Below are 13,668 nucleotides of genomic sequence, written 5' to 3'. Positions count from 1 at the left end.
TCCAGTTTCGGGTCAATAAGCAGAAGATGTTCTGCCGTTGTTTTTCAGTCAATAACCAAAAACATTTCCAATGAACATTACCAATACTGGTTAAAACTGAACTGAGAAATAAACTGAATTTATGCTGTAATCAGTTCCTACAGGTGTAGAAATTCTCTATTGAACCGTATTAATCCCAGTGTGAGAATTGTCTTCAGCGCCCTCAAGTGTATGAACCTTTTTAACAGTGAGCAGAAAGATAGTTTTTAAACTGACACTGACATATGAGCTGCTTCACATTTTGTTTTCTTCCTTCATTTTCTCATGTTTTCAATGAACAGAGAAATGCTGCCTCTTCATCACTGATGCTCTGAACCATCCCCTGGTTTTACTGGTAAAAGACGCAAATCCTCAATCCTTCAGGTTTTACAACAGCCATAAACCTGGAAATATAAAAAAGATGACTAAATTTAATTTGATAATCTTTTTGTTTAGAAGAACTCCAGTTCACTGAGCTCACAAAACAACTCGTCTGTCTCTTTCTTCAGTCTCAGCTGATTCATGAAATTGCTTTTGTCATGAGTGTTTTATTTGATTTTGGACCACATGGCTGGTTAGATGCAAAATACCTTGACGTTGTTTTGGTCTTGTAGGAAATGTCTCAATAGAGCAACAAAAAACAATGCAATTTTCTATGGTCAATTATATTCAAATAGAAAGCAAATTACCTCAAAAGTAGTTTCATAGACACTCAATATCAGAATAATGTGAATTATAGCAACCTGGACACTTGAGACGGTCAATGTAATGCTTCACAACTAAATTTAACTCTGCATATGCAAAAATGAAACCAGATACACATTTTCCAGTTACTTCTTTAATAATTAATAATTTACATTTTCTCTCTTTATTCAATTTATATAATTGTGATTTAATAAATCATAATTTGAATATTATTATTATTATTTTTTATCTTACAATTTGCGCTTACATTAGCGCGGTGTGTGGCCGCAGACTTTCACAAATGCTTAACGTTTTTTTGGTGTTGCAATTATTTTGTTTCTCAGTTTCTGAAGAGAAGGAGGCAGAAGTGGTTTCTGTGAGGTCTCTTTATACCACAACATCTAATGAGCTTCACTGGAAGTTTATGAGCTGGTTCATCTTAATGGGGAAGTTCTACAGAAAGCTCTGTGCACATAGTTCATTGTGGTTGTTGTCATGACTGTGTTCGTGGAGCACGTCTTCTGAAGTTTTCTGAAGGTTGTCGTGGGCTCATAAAAAGAAAATTTTCTTTGAGTGTTTTAGCTCCTACCCTTGATTCAGTGTTGAATTATCCACCCATGTCATGTTGCCCTCGTTCTCTCTGTCAGACAAACCAATCCACACTCTCTCACTGACTAATGAAGATATGAACCTCTGTGTGAAGAACAACAGGAATAAGTGTGATTGCTCTCATTCATTAACAGACACTCAAACAAACTCACCTGCTTCTCTTCAGTGTTGATAATGACCAGATCAGCTCCACGATCCCTGCAGTACTGTCTGCTGTCAGACCAGCTCAACTCAGTGGACATGAAGAAATTAACTAGGCCCTTCATATTCAAAGAGTCAAAATCTCTCTGTAACTGTTTTTTCTCATCAGTGAGATCATTGACTCTGGTCTCCAGCACCAGGTTCTTCTGACTCAAATAGTTGAAGTTGTTCTGCAGTTGGTGTTTTTCAGTCATTAGATCAGTGTGATTGTCCTGTAAGCTGTTGATGGTTTGATTGAACTCTTCAATTGTGTTCTTGTAACTCTTTATCATGTCTCTCTCTGCTGTGATGGTGATGTTGAGCAGTATGATGAAGACCAGCAGAAGAACACAAATGAGCCCGAGACCCACTGAGATCAACACCAAACATCTAGTTTCTCCTGACAAACATGACCAAAACATACAAATCAGGTGATAACTATTCACTGAATATTAGAAAACATAACAAATCAACCTGTAAGTAAAGTCTATGTTTATTTATAATGTCAAACATCTGGAATTCCTATGAAGTTAAATAGGAATTCAGAACATATGATTATGCTTAAAATAATCAAGTTACAATGTTAATACACTTAATTTAAAATCAGAAACTGTGTTCATGGTAAACAGTGACTGAAATTGTGTAACAGTTGTTAGTTCCTCAAACCTTACTGACAGCATCTCTGCTTCAAAAGAAACCTTCTGCTTACTGCATTTGTGCAGAGCCATGCTGCCTGTGACTCTGTGTTTGAGGTCCAGATGTGTCCTTAATGTCTTTATGATTGACATTTTGATAAATGTTCTTGATCTCCATTAGTCTCTGTGGGTGACTGTCTTCATGAATTGTGATTTTTAGCATGTTGCTTTATGTTTTAAAACCCTGAACCTACACAGGAAGTGATTTCATTTCCAAATGTACAAATGATAAGGTGTGGTGGAACATGATGCAGTACTTGAGTTTCTGTAGCAAGTTTATTTCTACTCTGAATCATAAGGATCAGAACTCTTAAACTTCTGACCAACAAAAACCATGACAGTCATGTTTTAACAAACTTCATCCCATCACCGATCTGTGTCAGTAAAAAACATCAAATATCAATAACAATTCACTTCAATTATTTGATACAACATTTAAAACCAACCTTCAATCCACTGTCATATTTAGAAAATATAGGGCTTTTAAAAAGTGTTTTCATACGTTCCCCTTTAAAGGCATTATGTATCAGTTGTATGTTAAGTGACCCACATTTGGTATTTGACCACTGAAAAAAAAAGTAATATTCAAAAATTTGGACAAGGAGCCACACTGAAATCCCTAGAAATAGACCCAAACAAATGAAGCTACAAAAAAAAAACTTTAATATAGCCTAAAAAGATATCAAGATATGTTTTATATCAACTTACTTCATGTATGTTTTTTTTTTATTTTCTTTACTAGAAAAAAAGACACCATTTTTAGAACCAGGACTGATCTGGTTGAGTTGACACAGAATGACCTCTATGTCTTGACTCTGTCTTCTAAGACAATCTGTGATCTTTGGAAGAAATGACTACAGGAATTTTAAAATAGAGCTAATGATGAATAGTATTTTCTGAAAAGGGTAAAAAAAAAAAAATCAGGTGTGGGTTTGATAGCTGTCAAATTTCGCTGGTCACCTTCAGAGGTGGACACTCCAGGAGTCAGAAAGTAAAAGTCCTGCCATATTTTTGTTCCACCCATGAACTCAGCAGCTGATTTCACCAGAGGAGGAACCAAGTCATTCCTTCCAAGTCACAAACAAGTCTCAAGTTAAAATCCAAGCCCTCAAAGTGTTAAAGTTAATGAGATAATTAAGTGACTAATTAAATGATGATTGTGTATTAGTGATGAACACCTGCTGTTAACAATCAACATCACTGAAGAAAAGAGAAACACAAGCACTACAACTGACTTTAACCACAGCCTTGGATGAAATCAGTTGGAAGGAAAATAAAAAATAACTTTGTCACCATAATTGTGGTCAGTATTTGCTTCATTTGGGCTCTTGAGCCTTTTAACAGTTTTGATAAGTTTGCTTCTAAGCAAATGCTTTACTGTTTCACAACAAACGTTTGTGCAATACAGAAAAAAACTAGCAGATGATGTGTGCTTTTGATGACTGTATTACCTTGATTCAAGTTTATTATTCTTTAAAAAAACATCGATATTTTAGTATACATTGCCAGCATAATCCTTCAATGTTAAGAGGGGGGAAAAACTGTTTAGGATTATGCATTTAGTCAGGGACATTTATCATATGATCCTGTACAGTGGTGACTATGGGAGTTTTTCATGTATGGCAATATGAAGCATTTTGTTGATTGTCACCATTGCATAGATTCATATGCTGGTTCTTGATATCAGTGTGTGTCTAAAAAGCACTGGAGTTCAAATTTTTGTATGTATTACACAGATTTAAAATCTATTCCCTGTAAACGCTGTAGTACCTTTTTTGCATGCTGTAGTTTCACTGGGACAATTATTCAAAATCTAAACTTATAAAAAACATTATTTTGAATATAGTCAGCAGTTCATTGTGCCAATATGTTTATTGTATATCACTGATCTTTCGCCTCTACAACACCACATATAGGGCTACAGAGAGAGACCTAGCACAACAAATCATGGTTGAAGAGCACAACTAAACAAACATTATCTTCATGTTGGTAGCATCATTTTAACCAGTAAAACATCAACATCTGATCCTCTGTAATTCTCAGTAACAGCAGGTGTTTATCACTAATGCACAATCATCATTTAATTAGTCACTTGTTGGTGACTTGAAAGGAATGACTTGATTCCTCTGGTGAAATCAGCTGCTGAGTTCATGGGTGCAATAAACATATGGCAGGACTTTTACTTTCTGACTCCTGGAGTATCCACCTCTGGTCATATTTTATGTTAGCGTGCAATCTATTTATTTATTTATTTCTCTTTTTCTTTCTGCTAAGAATGAATAAATATACGGTTTAAAAAGTGACATATAATATTACTGAAATGTGTTACTCCGAACTTAGATCTGGTTGAAGGAAGTTCCGAAGATTCTTTCCAGATCAGAGAAACAGCAACAGAAGACTCATCAGACAGCATTTGAAAACAGTTCCTGAATCTAGTGTCCAACACCATGTCTTCTGATTCAAAAACATTGGAGTTGAATAATGAAAACAGGCAGCAGTAAGAAAACTTTTTTTGTAAGGTATTCACTGATGCTTTATATATTATATTATATTATATTATATTATATAATATAGGCCTATGATATGATATGAAAGTTTTGAAAAATTGTAGACATTTCAATGAGACATTTGTTTAATTAAAATGCACAGTATTTAAGAGGCTCTTATAGCCCTGTTTAGACAAGCTCTCCACAAAACAGACAAATCAGGCCATGCAAAAGAAAAAAAAAAACCTTTAATGGGATTTTATTTTAATTGCATTTAATATATTATACTTTTAATAAAGCACTACCATTGGTTTTGTAAAAGCTGTCTTCTGCATGTTTTTTGACATGAGTTTGTTACATTTATACCATTTTGACCAGCAGAAAGTGAATCAGAGTAATCTGGACACTTTAGACTTCTGTAGTTTACTATGATTGTCTCCTCAACACTTCAGATCAACAAATGAGATCATGATAACAGCTGAACTAAGATCATATTAATATAGAGCTGCTTGTGATGGAGAAAAACATGAACACATCAGAGGTTTTGTGTCACAGATCACCCAAATTTACATCATGAGAAATAAAGATTATTATAGCAATAAGAAAATAATTACATTTTTGCATATTCTTTATAACAAATATCAGATCAGCTGGATTTTATTTATTTAATTTTTTTTAAAGGCACGTACCTCAATCAGAACTTATGCCTTTACAATAAGAATGATTATATTAGAAAATAAAAGCACAACCAGAAGCTGGGTTGAACCCTATTTTTCACAAATCCCCTTTTTCTTCACGGAGCATGAAATATCATTCCAGCTGTTCAGCGGCGGTGACCATCCCGGCTTCTCTCTATTAACATTCATTTCAATACAGTCCTCATTGTTAGCGTTGTTTGGCTCGCCCGTTGACCAAAACCTGAACAACATGTATCAAATGTTCATATTTTCATGAGCACAAATTTATGAAATCAACAATACTCAATATAAAAGTATGTTTCAAGAGTAAACTAAAGTAGTACAGAAGCTGGAGCAGAAGAGACAAGTAAAAGAGAATAAGAGTTTACTTTATATAATTTACAGTAAAATGTCTTTAATTGTGGTTGTGTTGTTTGTGGAAGAGTTTTCTCTTCTGCTTTCTTCTGAAGGTTGTAATTTTTTAATGAGAATCAAAGACTAAAATAAACACACAGTGATGTTTAGCTCTTACCCTTGTTTCAGTGGTGAATTATCCACCCATTTCATGATGCCCTCGTTCTCTCTGTCAGACAAACCAATCCACACTCTTTCCTTGACTAATGAAGATATGAACCTCTGTGTGAAGAACAACAGGAATAAGTGTGATTGCTCTCATTCATTAACAGACACTCACACAAACACACCTGCTTCTCTTCAGTGTTGATAATGACCAGATCAGCTCCACGATCCCTGCAGTACTGTCTGCTGTCAGACCAGCTCAACTCAGTGGACATGAAGAAATTAACTAGGCCCTTCATATTCAAAGAGTCAAAATCTCTCCGTAACTGTTTTTTCTCAGCAGTGAGATCTTTCACTCTGGTCTCCAGCTCCAGGTTCTTCTGACTCAAAGAGTTGAAGTTTTTCTGCAGTTGTTGTTTTTCAGTCATTAGATCAGTATAATTGTCCTGTAAGCTGTTGATGGTTTGATTGAACTCTTCAACGGTGTTCTTGTAACTCTTTATCAGGTCTCTCTCTGCTGTGATGGTGATGTTGAGCAGTATGATGAAGACCAGCAGAAGAACACAAACAAGCCCGAGACCCACTGAGATCAACACCAAATATCTACTTCCTCCTGACAAACATGACCAAAAGAAACAAGTATCACTTATTAACAATTCATTTTATAAAAAATTACTACGTCTAAATAGACATGCTTTTTTTTTTATAAGTATTGTTACATGCCTCCCCTCCCTACACTGTAAACCCTAATGTTGTCTTGACTTAAAAAATAAAGTAATGTTGACTAAACATTACTTAAAATTTTGCGTTTTGGCCCTGTCACTTAAAAATATGAGTTAATTTAACTAATTTACCTTCAAAATGAATAAACTTAAGATTTCAAGTGTTGTGAGCTCAAAATCATGAGTAATCCTTTGGAAAAACTCAACGTCACTCTGTTCTTCCTTTAATGTGATTGGCCATGTGAGGAATTCTGCCTAGCAACAAGAGAACAAAAGCACTGATTGGTGGATTACAAAATTCGTCATTTTGGTCTGTCTGGTTTGCTGAACTACATTTCAAGAGGCCGTTTTTTTAGTGTATTATGTTAGGTGAGTAAAGTTATGTAGATATAAAGTTGTCTTGCATGATTTCTACTAGTGAAATATGTTATCCTGGTGGCCCAATCGTTTTCCTTTGAGAGAAAGAACATGGCAGCTACCGTTACTGCTTAACTCGTTAGACCAATACACTGGGAACCCTAATAAGTTGACTGAACTAAGTTGATTGAGTAAACTCGTTGCCTCAATTTAATTGAGTAATGGAGTCTCCCAAAACTTACATATTTAAGTTTATTTAACTTGACGCTTTTGTCGAAAACCCTAATAAGTTGACTGAACTAAATTGATTGAGTAAACTCGTTGCCTCAATTTAATTGAGTAATGGAGTTTCCCAAAACTTACATATTTAAGTTTATTTAACTTGACGGTTTTGTAGCTTGTACTTAAATCACTCAGTTCACTAAACTTGGTGCTTATTTAATGTACTTAAACGATTATGTTCACTTAACTTGGTATTAATTTCAAGTGTACTTATATATTTAAGTTAACTCAACATGTAAATTTAACTGAAAATTTTGTTCTTATTTTTGATCGCACACTATTTGCACACTGAAGTAAAACAAATAACAGCATATTTAAACTTTGACCTTTTGACAAAATGTCACAATATTTATGAAAATACAGTAAACCCTATACTGCACTGTAAAAAAAAAGTTGTGTCAACTTAAAAAAAAAGGCAACTTATCGCAAGCGCTTTTTTGAGTAAACTTAACAAAAATATTACTATGCGTATTTTAACATCAACCTAATCCATTGGGCAAAGTTACGTCCAGTGGACGTCTTTTTATGTCTTTGCAGACGTTGAAAAGACGTCCACTGAGGAGACAGAATGTTTTTATGATGTCTTTTTTTAAATTGTTTTTTATGTCTTGTGTACGTCCGATATAGACGTTTACAGACCCTCCTTACAAGGTTCTGTGACTTTATTTCTGTCAGACATCTAGAGAAGCTCTTATTGAGAATTAACAGAGGTTTAAATGTTGATACTTTATACAATTGAAGTCACCATTGTGGTGGAAAGTGTTTGGTTTAGTTGGGATCTTGGTCCAGTTACTTCTTGTGTAAGCTTGTCTTTTGCTGCTGTAACAGTGTATTTTAAAACACAGATTTTGTGGCGAAGAAAGACAAACTTAAAAGAGCTCAGGTGTTACTAGCTTTTTGTTGGTGTAAGCTTGTCTCTTGCTGTTGTAACTTGTGTGTTGTAAAACACTGTTATTGTGGCAATGAGAGTTGAGATCAAACATGCACATCTTGCTTGTAATGGTGACAAGTTAAAATAAAATGTATTGCTGCAACTGTGGATTCACTTTTATGGATAGAAACCTATTAGATAAAATAATGTACTTACTTTTTGAAGACAGATCACGTCGTCACAAACAGACATCAAGATTTTGGATATGCATCACATCAATGGTGACAATCAGAACAAAAAAGGTTGTAAAATAAGGATGAGTTTGTGCTATGAAGCTCTTTTGTCTGTCAACGTTGTTGTGATGCATATGCTAAATCTAGAAGACTGTGTGTGTGAGTACATGAACCTTTTACTCAAAATATTTCAAATGCATTCATTTTGTCCAACTTCAAAATAAGTATTTTGCTCATGGTGCCTGTTATAAATATCAAACAAAACTTATTTTATGATCTCAAATACGTATTATGTGCTGACTTTCTCATCAACAAAAACATCTGATAACACCTGACTTCAAATGAATCAAGTATCAACATTTAAACCTCTGAGTGATTTAGGTAGAGTCTACAAAACCGTCAAGTTAAATAAACTTAAATATGCAAGTTTTGGGAGACTCCATTACTCAATTAAATTGAGGCAACAAGTTTACTCAATCAATTTAGTTCAGTCAACTTATTAGGTTTTCAGTGTAGGGTCAGGGATGGCCAAAATATCATTTATGAACAAACCCCCCCAAAAAGAGAGAGAACACTCCCAAGACAAACTGTATCAACATCGCAGTCAGAGGTGGGTAATCCAGGGGCCAAAGAGTAAAAGTCCTGCCATATTTTTGCTCTACCCATGAACTCACCAGAGGAGGAAACAAGTCATTCCTTCCAAGTCACAAACTAATCTTGAGTCAAATCCCAATTCCTCAAAGAGTTAAAGTTAATGAGATAATTAAGTGACTAATTAAATGAAGATTGTGCATTAGTGATGAACTCCTGCTGTTAACAATCAACATCACTGAAGAAAAGAGAAACACAAGAACTACATCTGACTTTAACCACATCCTTGTATGAAATCAACTGGAAAAAAAACTGTGACACCATAATTGTGGTGAGTATTTGCTTCAGTTGAGCTCTTGAGGCTTTAAGCAGTTTCTGTAAATTTGTGTCTAAGCAATTGCATTAATGTTTTACAGCAAACGTTTGTGCAATGCTAATACAAATATTTATATAACAGGTAACTTATGCTTTTGATGACAGTGTGATCTTGATTTACATTTCTTGATTATAATTTTAAATAAAATAATTTGTTTCTTAGTGATTAGAGAGGACTGCTGTCTGCTCACTGCTCTGTTTGTGCACTTTGGATGGGTTGAATGCAGAGTATGAATTCGGAGTTTGGGTCACCATACTTAACTGTATGTCACTTTCACAAATAAGAGAGAAATCTCATTACGTAAATGCCACCGTAATGCTTAAATATTAAGGAATGTAAATGTGTTACACAAATTTAAAATTCATATTAGAACAATGCTTTTTTTGGTGTATGCTGTAGTTTCACTGTGATTATTCAAAACCTATAAATGTGAAAAATAAGAAAAGACATTGCTTGAAATATAATAAAACCAGCTCAATGTTCTTCATACATCACAAATCTATTTTTCCCCAACACCACATGCAGAGCTACAGAGAAAGATCTGTCACAACAAGTCAAGGGTCAAGAACACAACTAATTCAAACACTGATCTCCATGATGGTGGCATAATTTTAACCAATAAAACATCAACAGTGTTCATCACTAATGCACAACCGTCATTTAATTAGTCACTTAATTATCTCATTAACTTTAACCATTTGAGGACTTGGGATTTGACTCAAGACTAGTTTGAGACTCGGAAGGAATGACTTGTTTCCTCTAGTGAATTCAGCTGAGTTCATGGGTGGAACAAAAATATGCAAGGACTTTTACTCTTTGGTCCCTGGATTACCCACCTCTGATTAGTTATCACTAAATTAATCACTTAATTATTTAATTGCAATGTTTTGCCTTCTTTCAGTGAACTCAACTGAATTAAGTTCAGAATACTCACAACTATTAGTTTTAAAACTTAAATGGTTTAAGGCAATCGGTTGCCTCAAATGGTTTGAGTAAACCTAATTTGTCAGGTTTTTAAAGATATCTGTTTATTTAAACGGTTGTAGTTAAGTTATTTGTCTGGTTTTACAGTTCATATTCTGCTCACTGTGTGGTTTGCAAATACAAAACATCACTCACAAACTAATGCATTTTGTTCTGCAAATAAATAACGTAGCTATCAAACAAATACAGTACGTTTTACATATATAAAGAAACTTATTTCTTCAATGACAAAAATATCCTCTATGTACAAACTAAAATCTTTAAAGTACAACATAAATCCTTCAATTAAAAAAAAAACAAATCTTCAAGTACAAAACAAAACGGTTTGAGTAAACCTAATTTGTTAGGTTTTTAAGGATATCTGTTTACTCAAACCGTTTGAGTTAAGTTACTTGTCGGGTTTTACAGTGCATATTCTGCTCACAGTCAACTGATTAACAAGGGAGTCTGATTATAAAAACATGACGACAACCTTATTCATCTGAGAAGCTAAAATTATATTATCGAAACCCACTTATAACAAAAAGTAGCTCTTCCACCGTCACTCCGGCTTCTGTTACAGACTTGCACCCATTCCGGAGTGACAGAGTTGGCATTCCTTGCCCAGAACAGACACCATTCCTGAGTCTGAAAACTGTGCAACCAAAACAATTAACCTTGTTTCTATTATTTTATAAACCAAGTGAAGGGAAAATAAAAAAAAGCTTGAAAATAAATTTGCAACACTATCTGCAAAACCATTTCTTCTTTATAGTATTTTTCTTCTTACTGTGTTTTAGATCTTTTCTTTCATTCTGGCCGTGACTCAGAGTTTGCGCTCCAGTTGTGCTCCCAATATCTCTGCGTTCAACATTTGCATAAATATCCTCTAAATTCATTATCCACTGTATCGGACAGTATGTCTTCACAGATGAGGTGTTGTCTTTGAAAATGTATTAGCATCTTCAAAAGTGTTAAGGCTACACAGGAAGTGGTTTCATTTTGCAATGGTCTTCGACACAGTCTTTCAGTCACACTTAAAATTCTCGACAGAGCCATACTATTTAGTTTGTGTTTTGTACATTCAACCTCATGTTATCAGCTTCAAAAGCGAACAAAAAGAGTCTGTAAACACTCAAATGAACTCAAACAAACCTGAAACAGGAAGCGCAGCAGCAAGTGCAGTGGGTGCTCCTCACTACTCAAACTGATGCTTACTTCTCTGTCCTCGAGCCTGTTACCTGTTAAACAGATCAGATTAAGCCAGAGGTGGGATTTTCAAGTCACAAGCAAGTCTTCAAGTCATATCCCAAGTCCTCAAAGGGTTAAAGATGAGATAATTAAGTGACTCATTAAATGATGATTGTGCACTAGTGATGAACACCTGCTGCTATTGAGAACTACAGAGGATCAGATGTTGATGTTTTATTGGTTAAAATAATGCAACCATACTGGAGATCAGTGTTAGTTTTAGTTGTGCTCTTGACCTTTGACTGTTGTGTTAGATCTCTTTCTGCAGCAGAGCTAAGATATTATCTTTCTGTATATGATAAGCTAGTATTCATGACCTGCCTTGATTGTAGTAAATTAACATTTATTTGAGTTTTGCATTATCAACCTGGTTAAAATACAGCATGCTACAAAAATTACAGTGAGTGAATTTTAAGTCTATTAAGTTCATGCAAAATTTCAGTTTCAGAACCCTGTAGACACACATCAAGGACCAGCATTTGACTCTCAACAGTGGTTACAATCAACAAAATGTTGCATGCTGGGTAACAACATAGTAAATACTCATCATGCACTGCAGTATGAAACATTGTCACCACTGTTGAGGATCGTGTGATAAGTGTGCATGTCTAAAAGCCTGAACTGGCATTTTCTTTTTTTGTCTTTCAACGTTGAAGCATTGCAGTGGTGTTTGTTTGGTGGGGTATTTTCTTTTTACTTCAGTGCAGTAATAGAGTGTCATTCAACAATCCAAAAATAAAGTCTATTTCATGATGTTCATCCATCATGTGTTATAAACAGAAAAAGCATAAAATCATCTGTTACTGTAAAGTTTGATTCAGCAATGCATACATGTTTGTTGCGAAAACAATATTGCAATTGTTTTGAATCAAATTCCTTTGATTTAGTAAAAGGGTCAAGAGACTACCTAAAGCAAATCTTGACCACAAATATGATGACAAAGGTTTTTTTTTTTTTTTAGTTGTAGTTCTTGTGTTTCTCTTTACTTGAGTGATGTTGATTGTTACCAGCAGATGTTCATCACTAATGTACAATCATCATTTAATGAGTCACTTAATTATCTCATTAACTTTAACCCTTTGATGACTTGGGATATGACTTGAAGACTTGCTTGTGACTTGAAAATCCCACCTCTGGATTAATGAATCACTTTCTTTTTTGTTCAGTATTGTTAGGCTCTATGATATACTCTATGCATTGATGCAAAAGACAGGTTTCCATCCAATTCCTTTGCACCTTTTAAGCGCATTCGTAGAAATTTGGCAAAGAATCCCTATAACTGGAGAGCATTTCCATCAGCTCTGTTATGTAAATTAGAAATGGACAGGTGAGTAGTCATGAAACGCTGTGGGATCAAAACTTAAGGGGCAACTTAAAACAGCTGATAGAGTTGCAACAAATGTGCATTTATGTTGCATTTATTAGCGAGTCAATCCACATAAAAAGTTTTATTTACATTAGAATATTTTATGTGAATTTGAACCGTTTCCATTCATGATTTTTTTTTTCAAAAGGTTAAAATGTGCAATAAAAAGCTGGATGGAGACAAAGCTATTGCTATTAAGTGTCTAACATAGAGTTGGTATTGCCCTGCAAGACATTTATGTAAACACAGAAAAGTCTGACAGACAGCAGTTTAACATTACAATTTTCATTAAGTCAATTTTGGGGGTTAAAGTCATTAGATGTTCCTTTCTCTTTGAAGTGTTACAAGCTCTTGGTGAATGAAGAAGATCTGTTTAGGGTGGCCATATGCGCCGTTCATATGGGACACGTCCCCGCCAGGATTTTAATATTGCCTAAAATATCCAGGTTTTGGCTGTTTGCACTGTGCAGGCCGATCGTTGTGTGAAGTTCATGAGAGCTAAAGAGAGCAGAACAGACAGCTCCTTATGCTTTTGAAATCGCTCTCATGTGTTTTTTCATTCATTTGAATTGAAGCATCACTCTTAAACGCTATTTCTTTAAATAGGGAAACTACATTGTTTGGCCTTCCAAAAGAGAACATGACTAGAAACCATGTTTATATCACATTTATAATGGGTTTTGACATTATAATGAAATAAACATTATAATTAAATGTTTATGTCTCGTCGCTTTGGCCAGACAGGGCACAGTATGTTAAGAGGCATAACATTTCAGTCACATGATAGA

General features: G+C 34.6%; 1 protein-coding gene across 2 annotated transcripts; it reads right to left on the bottom strand.

The window, feature by feature from the left end:
* Positions 1-1,234: 1,234 nt before the first annotated feature.
* On the bottom strand, positions 1,235-11,261 carry LOC132142044 (CD209 antigen-like protein C). 2 transcript variants are annotated; one of them, XM_059551681.1, is made up of 4 exons: positions 11,054-11,261; positions 6,054-6,481; positions 5,882-5,985; positions 5,340-5,590 (listed from the first exon to the last, which is right to left on the bottom strand). In XM_059551681.1, the coding sequence occupies exons 1-4, from the start codon at positions 11,160-11,162 to the stop codon at positions 5,440-5,442; spliced, it is 792 nt and encodes a 263-aa protein (XP_059407664.1). In that variant the 5' UTR covers positions 11,163-11,261; the 3' UTR covers positions 5,340-5,439. The 2 variants fall into 2 exon arrangements, with proteins under 2 accessions (XP_059407665.1, XP_059407664.1); XM_059551682.1 differs by lacking the exons at positions 5,340-5,590; positions 5,882-5,985; positions 6,054-6,481 and adding exons at positions 1,235-1,395; positions 1,464-1,891.
* Between the last annotated feature and the right edge of the window lie 2,407 nt (positions 11,262-13,668).

Source organism: Carassius carassius, chromosome 6 (assembly GCF_963082965.1).
Source record: "Carassius carassius chromosome 6, fCarCar2.1, whole genome shotgun sequence".
In the NCBI taxonomy this organism is placed as follows: domain Eukaryota; kingdom Metazoa; phylum Chordata; class Actinopteri; order Cypriniformes; family Cyprinidae; genus Carassius; species Carassius carassius.
This window is presented reverse-complemented; position numbering and strand designations above follow the sequence as displayed.